Consider the following 16,058-nt stretch of genomic DNA (forward strand, 5'->3'; position numbering starts at 1 on the left):
GATAACTTACAAAGGACCAATTTATCTTACTAAATCTACTTCACGTTCTCCAATTCCAAAACCTACATTTCTTTTCCATATTTTCATTTCGAGACTCTATTCTTCGTAATTTACACTCGACGCCATTTAGTTTCTATAGCCGTCCTGAGCTTACGGGTACAATGTTAGACTTATAGGTATAAAGTCTATGCTTTTAGTTTGAAACCTCGTAGCGTAATTAAGGTGTGAAATTTTGAAAAGAGAGGTAATTTATACACACCTAGCAGCCTGCTAGACCCTCCCAAGCTCGAGGTGCAAACGGGCGAGTCGGGGTATGCGGTTCCTTTCTTGATCTCAGAATGTCTAGGCCCGGCCGACTTTATGCGTAATGATCGATATTTCTTTAATCGTGATCAATCGCGGGGATCTTCCGTTATTCGAGACTAGACCTCAACACTAAGGTTTAAGACAAATTAGCACCTTAATAAACAAACAAAAAAATATGCTTGGCATAGTTGAAGACCTCAGCATTTGAGTCGCACCTACACCATATGTTCTCAACAACCTAACCATGCCAAGAGATAAATTATAAATATTTCATTCAATTACAATGACAACATTAAACCAACGACTAAGCAATTCGACGATCGCCCACTTGTTTGATTACTTCCAATTTTCTTCATGTGTATCATTCTCATCCTATTGTAGGACAACAAGGCGAAGCACCGCTGTGTGCCACGTGACTTCCAACTTATTGGACCAATCACTTTAGACTAATGCTAGGATGAACGCAGTCAATTATGAAGAAGGAGGTCTCTATTCTCTAATTCAATTTATTTAAAGAAAGAGGGAAAAATAAATAAATTGATTATATGTGAAGTTCTTGTATGCTAGTTATGATAAAGTCAATGATTCTGTTTTATAATGGGGTAGACTTATGAGGAATGATATTAAAAATGTATCGCCGAAATCTCATGAATTCATGGTCGTTTACGGTTCGTTCTTTACTGTGCGCTCTTTCTCGGTTGTTGAGCAAGAGAAAATATTCGGTGCACGGGTGAACTGCACCTAATGCACTTCTTGTGCTTAGATCGTGGTGAATTTACATGAAATTCATTAGATCTAATGACCGGGAACATTTTACCGATAAAGAAGGAGAAGCCGGAGGGCCTAGAAAATTTTTGTGACACTTGACTTGCTGATTGATTGACAAAGTGGAGGGAATCAATGCACCAATCGCTCGGTCCATGTCTCTCGTTGACTTTGTGGTTTCGACCACGTTCACAATCAACCAGTGTGCACTTAGGGCACGCTTTATCTGATGAGACCGAAAAATTTCTTGATCTACCCAACAATTCTTGATTGTAGCGTCTCTCGTACACGAACTATTCAACTTAGGAAACCAACAGCAACAACTAACAACGTAATTGCTCTTGTTAAAACCTTGGCAACTAGTGAGATCGATTGTTGACGTTGGCTACCCGACAACGGGCAACGATAGACCGAGAGTGAGAGAAATAGGGAGAAAGGGGGGGCGAATCACGATAACAGGCAAGGAGCTACCATATGGAAAGACTATGTAATAGTTGTCATAACTTTCGCTACTAGAGATCACAAGATGAACATGTATGTATGTTACCGCTATCCTTTCTCCTCCTCCTCCTCTTGTTGCTCTTCTCCGAAAAGTCAGTACGTCCATCCGTGCGTACGAGAAAAAGGAGAATTGCATAGGTGTCAAATGGTCTTTCTTTCTTTCTTTTTAACCTTTTAACGGATTGAGAATGTGGAGTTTAGATGCACGTATCTAAATAGCAAACGGAGGCGACTTTTGTTTAATAATACTGGTCGAATAGCGATGATAATACCGCTACGTCGCTGATATATATGTATTTACACACCAAACGAAGGAACATTAGGCTAAAAGCAAGCACCTTTTGAGTACACCGTTAGGGATTTTAAATTAAGGCTACAAATTCCATGTCCATTTACAAAATATAAAACTAGATGTAACCCAAAAACTAACTCCAATATAAAAAGCCCATGAAACAAAAAAGGGTTAGAGGGAGAGAGGGAAAGAGAGTTCATAAGAAAAAAAAAACCCTGAAAGAAAAAGAAGAAGAGAAGAAGACTACACGCTAGTTGACTCGCGTTAGAACTGGCGATGACATGTCTCTTTCCAATTAGTCCGAAGATCCGCCACAGCGAAGACGGCCATCTATGTAACCTGAAATTCGCCAAAATGGCCAAAAACGCAGACCGTATTAGTTTGGTGAAATGGACCTTTTTGTCGAAGGAGCAGCTTATTCAGACATCTGGAAAGGAGCAAAGGGAAGTTGTAGTTGCGTGCACTGTTTCAGTCATGTTCTATTCAATTTCTTGGGTATCTAAAAATTCCCACGAAAGAAGAATCTTCCCCCAACACGTGTTCGCCCGTCCCCGATTCCCTATTTGAGAGAATTGCCCCAGAAAAATAGAAAGACATGCGATTTTAATGGGAGATTAGTCGTGGGAAAGAATACCCAGTTGCTGTCAGACCCCCCTAGCCTACACCTAGAAACAATCAAATGTATCACACGCCTACGAGCTTTCATCAAGGATCTGTTTATTTGAAAGAAATTCTCATGGAACACGAAATCTGGACTTAGATTTAGAACTAGTCAATTATCAACGCAGGCCAACTAGAGTAATCGGGATCGATTGCCCATGATTGGGGGACGAGAATCGCGATGGAAATGACCGGGACAACTAGGAACGACGTCAGGAACCAACCGATGGAGACAAATTCGGTGACTGGCAAATCGGCAGCAACCCCAGAGGCCAAGATCCAACGACCACATTTCGGGGCATCAACCAAAGTTCAATCGAGTGGAGTTGCACAGATTTTGACCCAGATCCAATGTCCAGGTGTTAATCGTTCAAACCAACTATTACAAGACATGACTAATCAGAGCTGTCAATGAATCATCAATTTCAACTAAAGACCTAGTCGGTTGGCAATGACAGTTGACAATCTCGAATTGATTGATCGGGCAAGAACTAGTGAGCTTGATGGCGGTGGTTTGAACAATGAGAGTGATAAAGATAGACGTGAATGGTGAAAGATTCTATCGAAAGCCTACTTCATAAAAATTAAAAGTATAGATTTCATGAACCACCGTGCTAAAAATCATCCCTCTTCACAACTCAATTCGTAGGGTACTATATAATCAAGGCATTACTCTTGAGAAGTACCTTGCTTTGATTACCGTGGCCTCGCTGAGACGGATCCACAGAAGTACCCCCAACAAACCTCCATCATCATCCCTTTTCTGACGATACTCAATTGCACTCGCTAATCAAAAGATTCATTGTTTAAGTCACGCCACCCTAATTAAAAAGTTTAATTATCACATAGGGTCGCAGAATTCCTCTAAAGAAGTTTGGAGATGGTAATACAACCTTAAGATGGGGGAAGAAAACAGAATGTTGTACGAGTTGCAGAGTGTTGGCTTGATCACGATACTATGTAGTCATGTTGTGCAACTCAAACTCAGAACTGAGTTGTACACGAGGTGTGACAGATACAACCACGCAATAATGATGCGCAACACAAGCACAGGGACTTAATAGGCATTGCAGCGGCAGTAAGAGATTCCTCAAATAAGGATTTTCAACTAGAATTTCCAGGAGAGCGATTTCAAACTAAAATTAGGGCACGAACCATCCCAAGGAATGTACTGTTTGAAAATATGATTAAGTAAAACTGGAACAACAAAAGAGTCAAATTGACAAAGCCCTTTAAGAAGTCACACAGGCTGTCCTTACGCCCGAAAGACTTGGGAAACAAAAGTCATGGCTTCTAACTATTCCTGACAAGTTTATAGTGCCCTTTCCGCATCAGAGTTCAATTAATTTTATGCGAGGAAACATCCTTAGCAACAGGTTGCATTTGCAATTTAACTCAGAGAACTATCCCTTTAGAATTATGAAAGGAGATAAATATGACCAAGACCTTGATAAATCTCCAATAGACATAGGATAAGACAATAGAATAGATCGTGTGTCGCGCCCAATATTGAAGTTCTAAGGGATCTATGTCCAAAACACTAGTATTTATACGTGCATCTCCAAATATGACACGTGATATGACCAAAAGTTACAAACCTGTAGCTCATTATAACACTCTAACTCACCTATGGACATCCTCAGTTAACCAACATCCGCTTAGAATCACCAAACAGTAGCGGCAATAGTGGTGTAACAACGCGTGCGGGAGTTTGCCATTTGTTTTCCAGTGATCTCCGTGAATAACAATTTACTCACAGAATCTTGTAAACAGAAAGCCATCCATAGCAATGGATGGTGTCAATCTCTATGGTTGGCTAGTTATCATGGCATGAGGATCAAATGAACACTATGTTTTATAGAATCATCACTTTGGGCCAACCGATATATCGTGATCTATTAAATCATGTTCTATAAGTTTTCAGAATCAGCTGCACTAACTGACGAGTCTACAAACTATCACAGGTGCATGAAAATTTGCGATTCTAATTGCTACCGTTAGGTTGGGGACTGCTTTGGCAATCGATTCACACTCCAGATTATTCTATTTAGTTGTAAAAGCATTCATGAGTGGGTTAGGTATAACAGCACCACATTAAAGCAGGTAATGAGCGATCGCGATCAAGTGGCTTGATGATGGTTCTCGGGGTCCCAAGAGGATTCACTATCTCGAAAAAATAGTTGCAATAAGGTCCAAATTCTTGTGAAGTGGCTACCCTACCAGGGAATGCAGGTTTTTAAAATAGGCCCGCGGATTTTTCGATGATTGGGGGGAGGAAAAGGGACAGAAGAATATTGAACGGAGAAACCATGTGCGAAGAGGTTCATTGAAGCACTCGCCTTGGGCAATTTGTATCGTGCTCCAGACAAAATAATCTCTATATGGACATGATTAGTAACATATTCGAGCAAGGATTATCCAATTTTTTTGTTGGTAGATGCCCAACCCACCAAAATAAACATGCCAAACTGAATTTGACAGATTAAAACAGGTTGTTCTTTGTTTCACAAAGGTTTTCTTCTCACCCCAGAGAATGAAGTGAGAATAAGTAAGAACACTCTAGACTATGAACCTCAGGTTAAAGACAGTCGCCCTACCAATTTTAAAAGATCTGCAAATCCTTACGAACATGATTTGCATCTCTTCGGGTATTGAAAGTTCAACAGCACTACTTGTTTCATTGACGATTTTAATTAAGTCCTAGAATAATTTGGAGAGACTAGAATGGTCCGTGTCGATATTTGTCATCTTAAAATATTTCTAATGATCCACGTTCTAGACAAACTAAACATGCCAATACAAATTGAAAATCATTAGTTACATTATAGGAAGTTTCAAGTACTCCGAGGAAATAGTGAGTGAATTTCAGAAATACCAGCTAACACACCACAACAGATACAGACAAGTATACTTGCAACAACAGTGCATGATACCAAACAATAAAAGGTCAGGACACCGAGATAATGTGAAGCATGTAAAGGGAAAAAAGGTTGTCTAAACTATGAACCAAAGATCAAGGCACCAAGTAACAGCAAGCTCAGTACCAGCCAAAGCAAGGTAAAGCACAGAAGAAAAAAGATGATCGAGCACACAGAGAAGAGAGAAGCTTGCAAAAAGGGCAAGGAGATAACCGGGAAAATATCACATTATCTGAAGCTCAACTTTCATTTTCGTAAGACTACAAGCATGAGGCAAGTTCTTGAGTATGTTAAAAAGGACAACACCAAAGAGACAAACATCACAACCATGCACAGATTTTTTAACAAAAAATCTTTTTATCCTAGAACAGCATATCAAGACAACCTCTAATCCGAGGAAAAATTTGCTTTTTCTCAAAAAAAAAAAAAACTTAAGTATTATTTATCCAAAGGGTTAATATCACAAAAAACCCCCAAACTATGCCCACTGTGACACAAATAACCCAAACTTTTTTTTGTGTCACTAAAAACCCAAAACTTGCCCATTGTTACACAAATATTCCAAACTTTTTTTTGTGTCATTAAAAACCCCTAACTTATACCAATGTGACAAATAAACGCTGTATGGAACTGAAATAGAGGGCATATATGTCACGCGTGTATAAGTTTGGGTTTTTTGAGACACAAAAGAAAGTTAGGGGTATTTGTGTCACGGTGGGCAAGTTTAGGGTTTTTGGCGACACAAAAAAAAGTTTGGGGTTGTATCACAATGGGCATAGTTTGGAATTTTTTGTGGTATTTGCCCTTATCTAAACTGAGCCAATTAAACTCCGAAGTCATTTTGAAAATTATGCAACTGACATCCCTAGATAAAACAAAGGCAGACATCCAGATAGAAAAAGAGAAAGTAACACAAAAGCATGTTGCAGCACGTCATAAAGAAATTGACAAAATGAATGCTTCATTTAGTTAATATCAATGTGATGGTAGATGACTGGTTCAGAGGAACAGAATGAGGAGATAGGATGGAGATGGCATGTGAGAATGAAAATCATGAACCATGTATCAACCAATAAAAATCTGAACCCTCACAAAACACACACCATTGTCAGAAGCCAGCAACTTAAATACCTATTAGGTAGCTTAGGCACCCAGTAACTATCATTACACAATGCACATTTCCACTTCTTAAGTCAAAAGGTAGTGCAAAGACATGCGCTTGAGACTGAAAAGAAGTAAGACAAAAGTGAGCCCTCAGACACACGGTAAACATACAGAGAGAGCTATCTTCATACCAACCAGTTGAACTTTGAGGATGTCAGCAATATCATTCAAAATGAATTAATGCACTTAAACATCAGATACAGAGAGAGAAATTACCTGCAACCATAACTCAATTCTATTGGCCAGCACCATATCCTTGCCCATGATGGGTGCTCGTTGTTGGCTGCTGCTGCTGCTGCTGCTGCTGCTGCTGCTGTATCTGCTGGAGGAGGTTCGCAGCAAATTGCAATGTTGACTGATAGCGCTGATTCTTATCAACCTCATCTTGTGTGCCCTGAGCAGCCCCAGAGGCAGAAGACTGAATCTGCTGTGGTTGATTGGAGACATCGGTATATGTTGTGGGAACGACAGTTTGTAGCTGAGAAAAAGGAGGACCTTGAACCTGGCTTGCCAAGCCAGAAGAACCGTGCTGGTGTAAAAGTGGTGAACTGTATAACCCAGAAGAAGTGGGAGGAACTTCAACTGGATACTGCTGAATGGAAGCTGCAAACTGTCCACCTTGGGAAGGGATATTATTAAATGATCTAGAAACTGAGGCATATTGTGAAGCGTTGAGCACAGATTCTTGCATTTGGGTGGAAGGAAGGATGGCCGGCACTTGTATGGACTGGCTAGCTGTGCTTGGGACAGATGTATAAGGCTGAAATTGGGAGACTGATGACATCGGAGGATTCAACTGACTCCCAGGTTGTTGCACTGAATACCCACCACTATCTGATGCTTGATGTTCTTGCTTCCAAGCTTGTAATGAAGGTTCATTATTGGGTACAACAGGAGGAAACATTGACCTCAAGTTTTGCTGAGAACTTTCTGCAGATGATGTCCGTGTACTTGCAGGAATTAATGAAGCTAGAGTCGCAATAAGTTCGGGTGTTAAAGCAACCCCAGCTTGGGATGCTGCGGCAGCATTGCTGTGTGCCTGTTCGTGAGAAACTGAACGCATTGCAGAGGACTCACCCATGTGTGGATACAGCAGTTGCTGTGGAAGTTTTGCATCCTCTGGTGTACTTCGAAGAACTTGTTCCTGCTTAGGGGATGGATATCCATACTCAGGTTGGAGAGCAGGCATCCTCTGCACATCAGCAAATTGGGAAAGAGGCACCGATTCGTGTGGTTGATGCTGCACAGATGCATTGCCAGGAACCTGAGCAAACTTGAGGACCACTCCATACAGACGCTCAGGACCTGTTACCCTTAATACCTTCCTCAAAAATTCTGATGGAGGGACAAGAAATAGGGTGGTGCCATCATCAAGTTTGGCAACACCAGCACGATCTTTGGAGCCCAAATACCGGAGGAATTCAGTGTAGGAACCAAATTCTTCTTCGCTGTCTGGCAAGAAGAAAACAATGTCGAAACCAAGAGCTTCCTTATAGTGTGTTGCTAGCAAATCCAAACTTGTTCTAGCCGAGCAGTTGACGACTTCAGGACTGCAAAATAGGCAAATCAGGGATTGAGAGACCCATCTCAGTTTAACTTTAGTAACCATCCTCAGGTAGGATACAGTATCCAAACAAAGTAGAAATCTTACAACACGACAAATCCTAGGAGTTAATTCAGGCAACCACTCAAGCATCTAAAACCCCTAAATTTGAGAAAAATGCATTAATCGTAATACTGAGCTACTGGCACGATAACATAAAGAATTAGCAATTGCCACAACAGCCAGTTCAATAACTAGTTTTATACTTCAATTTTAGGATTTGATTTCCCTAAAGAATTGTAGCCTATGCTTCTTCACAACAATGTCAAAAGATTTACTAAATATAACAACAAAGATGGCTGCAAAGAAAGAATTTGCCATTAATGAAGCAGTCAGTGAGATAGCCAGTTTTACGACAGGGTTCCAAAGACTTCATCTGAATAAAAAATTGTACCCCATTTCCCGGGGCAGCCTATATCCACACATACATATACACAAAAATTGGGTCATGATTTCACATATAAGAGCAGACACTTACAGCTCTGCAGCAAGCCCCTCACCAACAGGCACACATCGAGCATGACAGACAGGTGTTCCGCCCTTGGCAATAAGGCCCCGCCAGATGTAATCATCATCAGGGCCTTGACCAGCTCCAGATGTAAACCTTGCACCCATTGGACTCAGACGACCATTTCCATGGGAATTTGCAAAAGGGCCAGGAATACCTACATCAATTGCTGAACCACGATCATCTATCTTCCTCAAAGGAAAAGATGCCTCATCGGCAGGTAAAGAAGATTCAATCCTTGACCGCTTGGAATCCCTAGGAAAATGACTAGCATCGTACACATCCCATGAACCAGAGGCCCTCACAGGAGTCCGAACACCTGGAGCAGGAGAAGGCAGCAAACCAGAAGAGGGAGGAGATGACCTTCTCCAGCTTGGGCCCATCAGATTTTTTGCATTAACATCTTGCATGCCATAAGGCAGGTCACCATCATCATATTCTGAAGCACCAAAAGGCCTTACCGCAATATTTTGACCAACACCATGTGGAAGTGAACCTGGACCCGCCGGATGATTGTGACCAAACATATCAATTTGGGGGGTCCGGAATGGATGTTCCATTTCTGTCCTTGGCCCTCTAACTCCTGGATGAAACGCGGGGTACTCTCTGCCAGGTGCCAGGTCACTACTGGAGAACATAATGGTTATTCTAGGATCATTAAACAGACGGCCCTGCAATCCTTCCTTGGCGCGACGGGCTTCATCCACGCTTCTAAACTCCACAAATGAATAATGCCTTGAAGGAAAACTTTTGATTCTCTCAATCTCTCCAAATAATATCATTGCATTATGCAGCATTTGTTCATCAATCTGGACAGAAGGAGGGTAACCTATCCACAGAACTTTACTAGGTTGCCCATCTCCTCTTCTAGACCCTGAAGAATGAGAAAGCTGCAAAAGAGAAGTCACAATATCAGGAACCAAGTGAATAATACAAAGCAATAGGGAAATCTTATTGTCCGAGTTTGAATCGAGTTTCTAATAAAACAATACAACAACTCGAATTAATACACAAGAAACAACCTACTTTATGTATTTGGATCAGCAAACAATTAAGAACCTGAAATAAAATTACGTGCAGGAAACAGAACAGAGAAGCCATTCCAGATGCAACCAACTGAAGAGACATGGAACTGTCAAAGACACCAAGGCATCCAAAGCCACAAGATGAACTTTTTTGACTCACCTGTTGCCTTTTAGAACCTGCATGAACGTCAGTAGGCCCCATGCCCCTACCAATAAACTCCCTAGAGTCATGAGTGTCAGCCCAATGTTCCTAATTAGAAAGAAAAATCAGAAATTGTTAAGTCACTTAAACAAGAAAACTTTTCTAACAGCTATAACATCTTAATCAGACACAACAACAAAAAATTTTGAAGGAAAAACTGTCAACCAAAAAGTTTTCTCTGATAACATTATCAACAAAACAGCTAACCGCAACAGCAAGCTCATCTGATCGAAAGGAGCATCACAATATGTTTGCAGAGTTCAACGTCACACAATAGATAGTGTGACTAACACTAGGTTTGTATGGATTAGGAGGGAATGGAAAGGATCCGGATAATGACCTTAGAAGAGAAAAGAAAGAAGGGAAAGGATTGGTTCCTTATAAAAAAAGAAGGAAAAGAAATGACAGGAATTAGGCCACTATATGTTTGGTTGAAGAAGAGGATAAAATGGAAAGGAATCTAATTGTATCTTTATGGCTACATTGTCCTTGTACTTCTTCATAGATAAAAGGGAAATACTAAAAACATACATCGCTTTTGACCCAATGACCACTTAAATATCTCTATTTTTGCAAAAACTATAAACATACTTCTACTAAAACCTCCACATTGAAGACCAAATTGCCCCTCCTTGCAAACTGATTTTAGCCTCTTGCTTGGTCTTTAGGTGGTTTGGTTTTTAATACGTTTTGGGTGTTTTTGAGTGGGTGAAAGAATTTAGGATTTAGAGAAGGGCATTATTGGAAAGAAAATAGTCTTTTCGTAAATAGGTACATAAGGATAATCGATGTGAAGGCGCAAAGTGGTCTCCAAAGGTAAAAATCAGGTATGTATTTGGTATTTTACGAAGTATAGGTATGCAAATGGTTATTGGGTGAAAGCTAAGACATCTTTTTTACATTTTCCCTAGATAAAATAAATGAAATTTAACCTTAGTAACAGGCCTTTAGCCCATTAAAGGTTCAATATCATCAAAATAAACTCGTGCAAAGGAGCCTCATTAAACAAATATATATGTGTGTGTATATATATATATATATATTTGAGGAAAATGAAATAAGTTCACAATAAGTTCACTTTATTCAACAACAAAGAAGTAATGTATTTATTTGAAATTAAAATAGGAATCTCATCATGAAAAATAACCTAGGTTTACAACATAGCAGTGAAGAAAATATATGAGGAAAGTGAAATATCCACAAGAAAAGAGTGTGTTTCACCCCTTAAAAGAGAACAAATAATCATATGATAAGTAATCAGAATCAATTCATTTCATAGTCAAAATAAAAGGAATATACAAAAGTGAGAAAAAAACATGTGTGGAATTCCCACAATCCCTTTAACTCCAAATCCCTCCAGATTTAGAGTTATTTAAGGAGATTAGAAAAGGCAAGGAATGTTGATATAGTAATCCCTCCAAATCCCTTGATTTCAATCCCGAATACGAAACTATGAATTCTTTTTTTAACCTTTTCTCTTCCTCTCTAATCCCTCATAATTACTCCATCCAAACGAAGTGTAACAATAACGTTGGATTTATAGTAATGATAAACCAGTTGCATAAGTTTAAAATAGCATGCACTTCAGTTGAAGAAGCACTCCACTCCTAAAAAGATGCAAACATAAAAAAACTAGCTACGGCTCATTGAACATAACTTAAACTTGTCGAAGTACAATTTCTCCCTCGATTCTAAAATAGAACAACTTACTCTTCTTGAGGGCTGAGATCGCAGGAAATCCACACGTATTTGATCACCACCTAATTGCTTTCCATTCATGTTTCTCATAGCTTGAATAGCGTCTTCCACTCGGACGTACTCCAGTAATGCAGTATTGCGGTCTCTAAACAACTTGAAATCGTCAACTTTTCCAAACTTGAGAAATTCCTCTTCCAGCTCTTCCTTCGAAACAGCTGGGTTGACCCCTCCAACCCACAATTGCTTGCAAGGTTTAGCCTAAAAGCAACACCAAGTAAGGACACAATGCTAGCAAACTATATAAAGGGAGGGAATAAGAACAAAACTAGAAAACATGTTCAACACAAACAAGATATTGCCAAAAGCAACAACTAACACAGCATCCAATCCATCATAGACTTAGAATAAGAACGACATCACATACAAAGAAATTCAAACAAAGCAGTGTACATTTGAAACGGACAACCATACAAATACACAATTTTGATCTTTTATTTGTATAACATCATCCGTTGCCTACCGTATTACTCCCAGACATGAAATATAATTTAAGCTATCTAAGCATTACCAATTTAGCATCATTCTCTCATCAGCTAACACTAATGATGGGAAACTTACTTATAAGAATGACGAGGAACTCCAATATATAACTGAAAAAAGAAGATGAGATAAAAAAAGAAGGTAGCACATGCCTCGACATTATTCATGGCCAGAAATATCTGAGGAGAGATTCATCCATTATCAACTTTAAGTAAAAAGGGACATAACCGTTTACACACCAAAAATAAACAATTTTTAAGAGCTAAAAGTTCTAATAATATCCATAGACAAACCATTTGAAGGTTTATGCTACAGCTATATCAACACAAATTTCATATATTTACATCAAGAAAAAACTGGGAAGTATGGGCAAAGTCCAGAAAACTTTGCCACTGCACTTTCAGAAGTGGAAAAAATAATTCTATAACTCTTTAAAAGATGAAACAGCCATATAAAGACTTCATGAGGTACCAATATGGTCAATGGTACTGCCAGATCTACATTATCACGATTTAATAAGTATCACCTAAAAACAAAACTAAAGAACTGAGCTTCATATATTCATGTAGGCCTTCTATTACATATCTCCAGCTTGATTTCAGATTGATTAACTTAACCATAAACTTAAACAATCTTACATTTGTTGAGTTTCAAGCACCATCAAGAACACTAATGATGGTAAATGGTGCCCTAATGTGGCCCAATATTCTGGGTCGCAAAGCCCAACACGCTTAATGGAACTTGTGGATTTCCATGTATTTGGCTCTGTATTTCTATGGAAAGACAACTTCCAAAGAAATGCTTAGTCATGTGAGCAGGAACTCTTAGTTACTTCTTTGACATTAGTCACACCTTAGCAGATGCAAGGGTGGAAAACCATATCTTGTAAAGCTCTGCCTACAACCACTACTTTGCTTAGAAAGTCTAAGAGATGTTTCAAGAAATTCGGGGCAGTCACTGGTTGATGGTAGTTCATCTGTGCAAAGTGCAAGGGATTACAACACACTAAATAACTATAGTTCACATCGTGACTAGGACTAAAGGGTATGTCAACGAGCTTCGCAAATTGCAAAATCGTTTTGCTAATATGTGAGGAGAAGGAGAAACTTGTGAGAATGGTCACTAGCTTAATTTTTTGGATTGCATGAAGAGAAAGAAGTTACATAACATTTGAAAGTTTCCAACAAACCACCTATTGCATGATCATAAGAGACATACAAATCAGGCAAAACAACTGCATGTACTATGACCGATATGGAGGTTTACCAATATGGATGGTCACCTGTAGAATGATGTTATAGTCAAACTTTCTTTCCTCATCAAAAAGTTGACTATCGCTACAGCGGGAGGTAACCACGATTCAGCAACTTGCTACCCATAGCTTCACTTTTTCGTTTCTCAATATCTTAAATTGTTATAGGAATGACAGACTTCACATATCATCGCGTGGAGTAAAATCTATATCTTTTGCAGTAATATGCTTCCCGGGATGGCTTTTGAATCATTCTATACATCGATCATCAAGACTATAAAGATTTTTCTCACAAAAAGGATCGGTATATTCAGAGTCCCACAAATGGCGAGGATTACTCTGACATTCCCTATACTACTCAACGCACCGGATAAGTCCATAAGGGACATGGCCAGGACGGGAAGCTCATAGCCACATTATTGTGACAGACAATATGTTCAGAGAATAGATATCATCACAACTCCACATCAAGATGTTGAGCGGAAAGCGGCGTGAAAAAAAAAATGTTGTTGAGGAAAACCCCCTATTGAGGCATTATGTGATGATTCCAATTTAAAGGAAGAAAATAACCATGCTTGTAAGAAGCTTCCTGTTCTCCTCTAAAAGGATTATGTATCATCTGACAATTTACCTTTTGAACAGCCAAATTTTTAAAATCATAAACCCCTGTTTGTTCCTCGACAGTAATTCTAATTCTGGAAGAAGAACTCAGATATCAGTGGAGCATAGGTTTGGGTATACAAAGTCGAGAATCATCAATAAAGTTCCCTACAAGTTGATAAATTGCCTGCCAAATGATTGTTAGCCTAGCAGCTGTGTAGAGCTCATTTCTCCAATGATCTTGTCTAGAATTTGAAGAGGCGGGGGGGAAGAAAAAGAAAACAGATTTCCCATCTATAAGCATTATTGCTTTGCCAAAGATTAAGCTACATCTTCGAATGCGGAGCTTAAGGTTACGCCCTTGGTACTGTGAAATAACACATGATATAGATACTAACACCTCTATCACTTAGACCATCCTACACATACCTTCTTCTTTGAGGGAAAACCGGTGGTGAGAAAACATCGATTATGTAGACATTATAAGTTCCTTAATCGTGTAAAACTCGCAGAAGACCTGTAACGCGACAAACCAAGTTGAGTTGGACTATACTCAAGAGGAGGAGGCCCCATTATTCGCAACCCGTGCCACTAAAAAGATTTGTATTTCCAATTTCTTATGATTTTACTTACGTCTCGAAACTAAACCTAATTCTCATTGCGAACGCATTCGAAATCCAATTTGCAGGATATGAGCCCGTTTGTCTTTGTAATTGTGTCTTAGCCAGGTCAATCAAGCGCGATCTTATGCCAAACATACCAGACCTGAAGATCGAATCAAAGCACAGCAATTGATAACGGAAGCCACAAAATTGCTGTTCCAGACGAACATCAAGCATCCTACCAAGAGAGGAACAAATACAAAAAGGGAGCACGAGCAACCGCGAAGGCCGAATAAATCTACACAAAAGAGCGGTACAAACCGGCCGAGCGAACTCGATCTTAATCGGGTTCCCCTTCACGGAGGTCCCCTGCAGCGCGTCCTTGGCGGCGGCGGCGTCGTCGGGGCGCTTGAAGAAGACGAAGGCGAAGCTGCGGGCGGCGTACGAGGTGGCGTCGAGGGCGCCGTACTTGCCGAACACGTCCATCAGATCCGCGTCGGTGACGTCGCTGGAGAGGTTGCCGATCCAGAGGTTGTTCGACGGCGGCGTCTCGTGGTCGCCGCCGCCGCCCGATTCCTTGGCGGCCCCGTGGTGGGAGGGGCGGATGGACTTGCTCGGAGGCGGCATTGCCGGAGGAGGGGAGGAAACCCTAGAAAGGAGTGGCTGGGCTGAGAGATTGCGGACCAGATAGAAAAGAGCTCGGGAGGAAAAGAGGGATTGAAGTGTGTCCTCGAGAAATCGCGCGAGAGAGAGGCGAGAGGACGATATATATACACACACAAGTCCTTACGGTGGTCGCGAAAATTCAATCGTTTCCTAGAATTTTCAAAAAATATAATCGGATTTTAAAATTTATCGAGAAAGTGCAATTGAATCTTCAAACATTTAAAAAGTATAAATAAACGAAAGGACTTGATTAAACCGATTTGACAAATTTTATAACTTGATTGCACTTTTTGAAAGTTTTAGAACTCAATTGTTCTTTCCTGACAAGTTTTAAGATTTACTTTTACTTTCGTGATAAAGTTTAGGGCTTGCAATGCATTTATGCCTATATATATTTATATAATCGATGTAACGAAATGAGAGGGAGAGAAAAATTCTCGTATAATATTTATTTATAACGAGAGTTTTAAGCTTCAATAACCGCCTCACTTAAAAATTCTCATACAATATTTTAATTTTAGAAAAAATACGAAAGAAAATTGAGGTCATGCTAACTTAGGTCAATCGTATACAAAGAAAAAAAATACGATATAATTTCAAACTCAAATTCGTGCGGGAAGATTTCATGAATACCCGTATCAATTAACACGTAAATATTTGGATGTAAGCGATTTGAATATGTACGTACCTCCCCTTTTTCTATATAATCGAGAGCATCTTTTCACGCAATATAAAGAAGCCACTCAGAACGACTAA

At 39.7% G+C, this 16,058-nt stretch overlaps 2 protein-coding genes across 2 annotated transcripts in view; both read right to left on the reverse strand.

The window, feature by feature from the left end:
• LOC115688599 (probable transcription factor PosF21) overlaps positions 1-16,058 on the reverse strand; it is a 59,391-nt gene that overhangs the window by 12,109 nt on the left and 31,224 nt on the right. The window lies entirely within an intron of this gene.
• LOC115688597 (flowering time control protein FPA) lies at positions 1,830-15,384 on the reverse strand. Its single transcript, XM_030614465.2, has 6 exons — positions 14,958-15,384; positions 11,655-11,900; positions 9,903-9,992; positions 8,688-9,607; positions 6,823-8,156; positions 1,830-2,203 (listed from the first exon to the last, which is right to left on the reverse strand). Exons 1-5 carry the CDS (start codon positions 15,261-15,263, stop codon positions 6,842-6,844), a joined length of 2,877 nt encoding a protein of 958 aa, XP_030470325.1. The 5' UTR covers positions 15,264-15,384; the 3' UTR covers positions 1,830-2,203; positions 6,823-6,841.

This window comes from Syzygium oleosum, unplaced genomic scaffold, assembly GCF_021117445.2.
Source record: "Syzygium oleosum isolate NSW1041296 unplaced genomic scaffold, Sole_v2.1 Sole_v2.37, whole genome shotgun sequence".
Classification (NCBI taxonomy): domain Eukaryota; kingdom Viridiplantae; phylum Streptophyta; class Magnoliopsida; order Myrtales; family Myrtaceae; genus Syzygium; species Syzygium oleosum.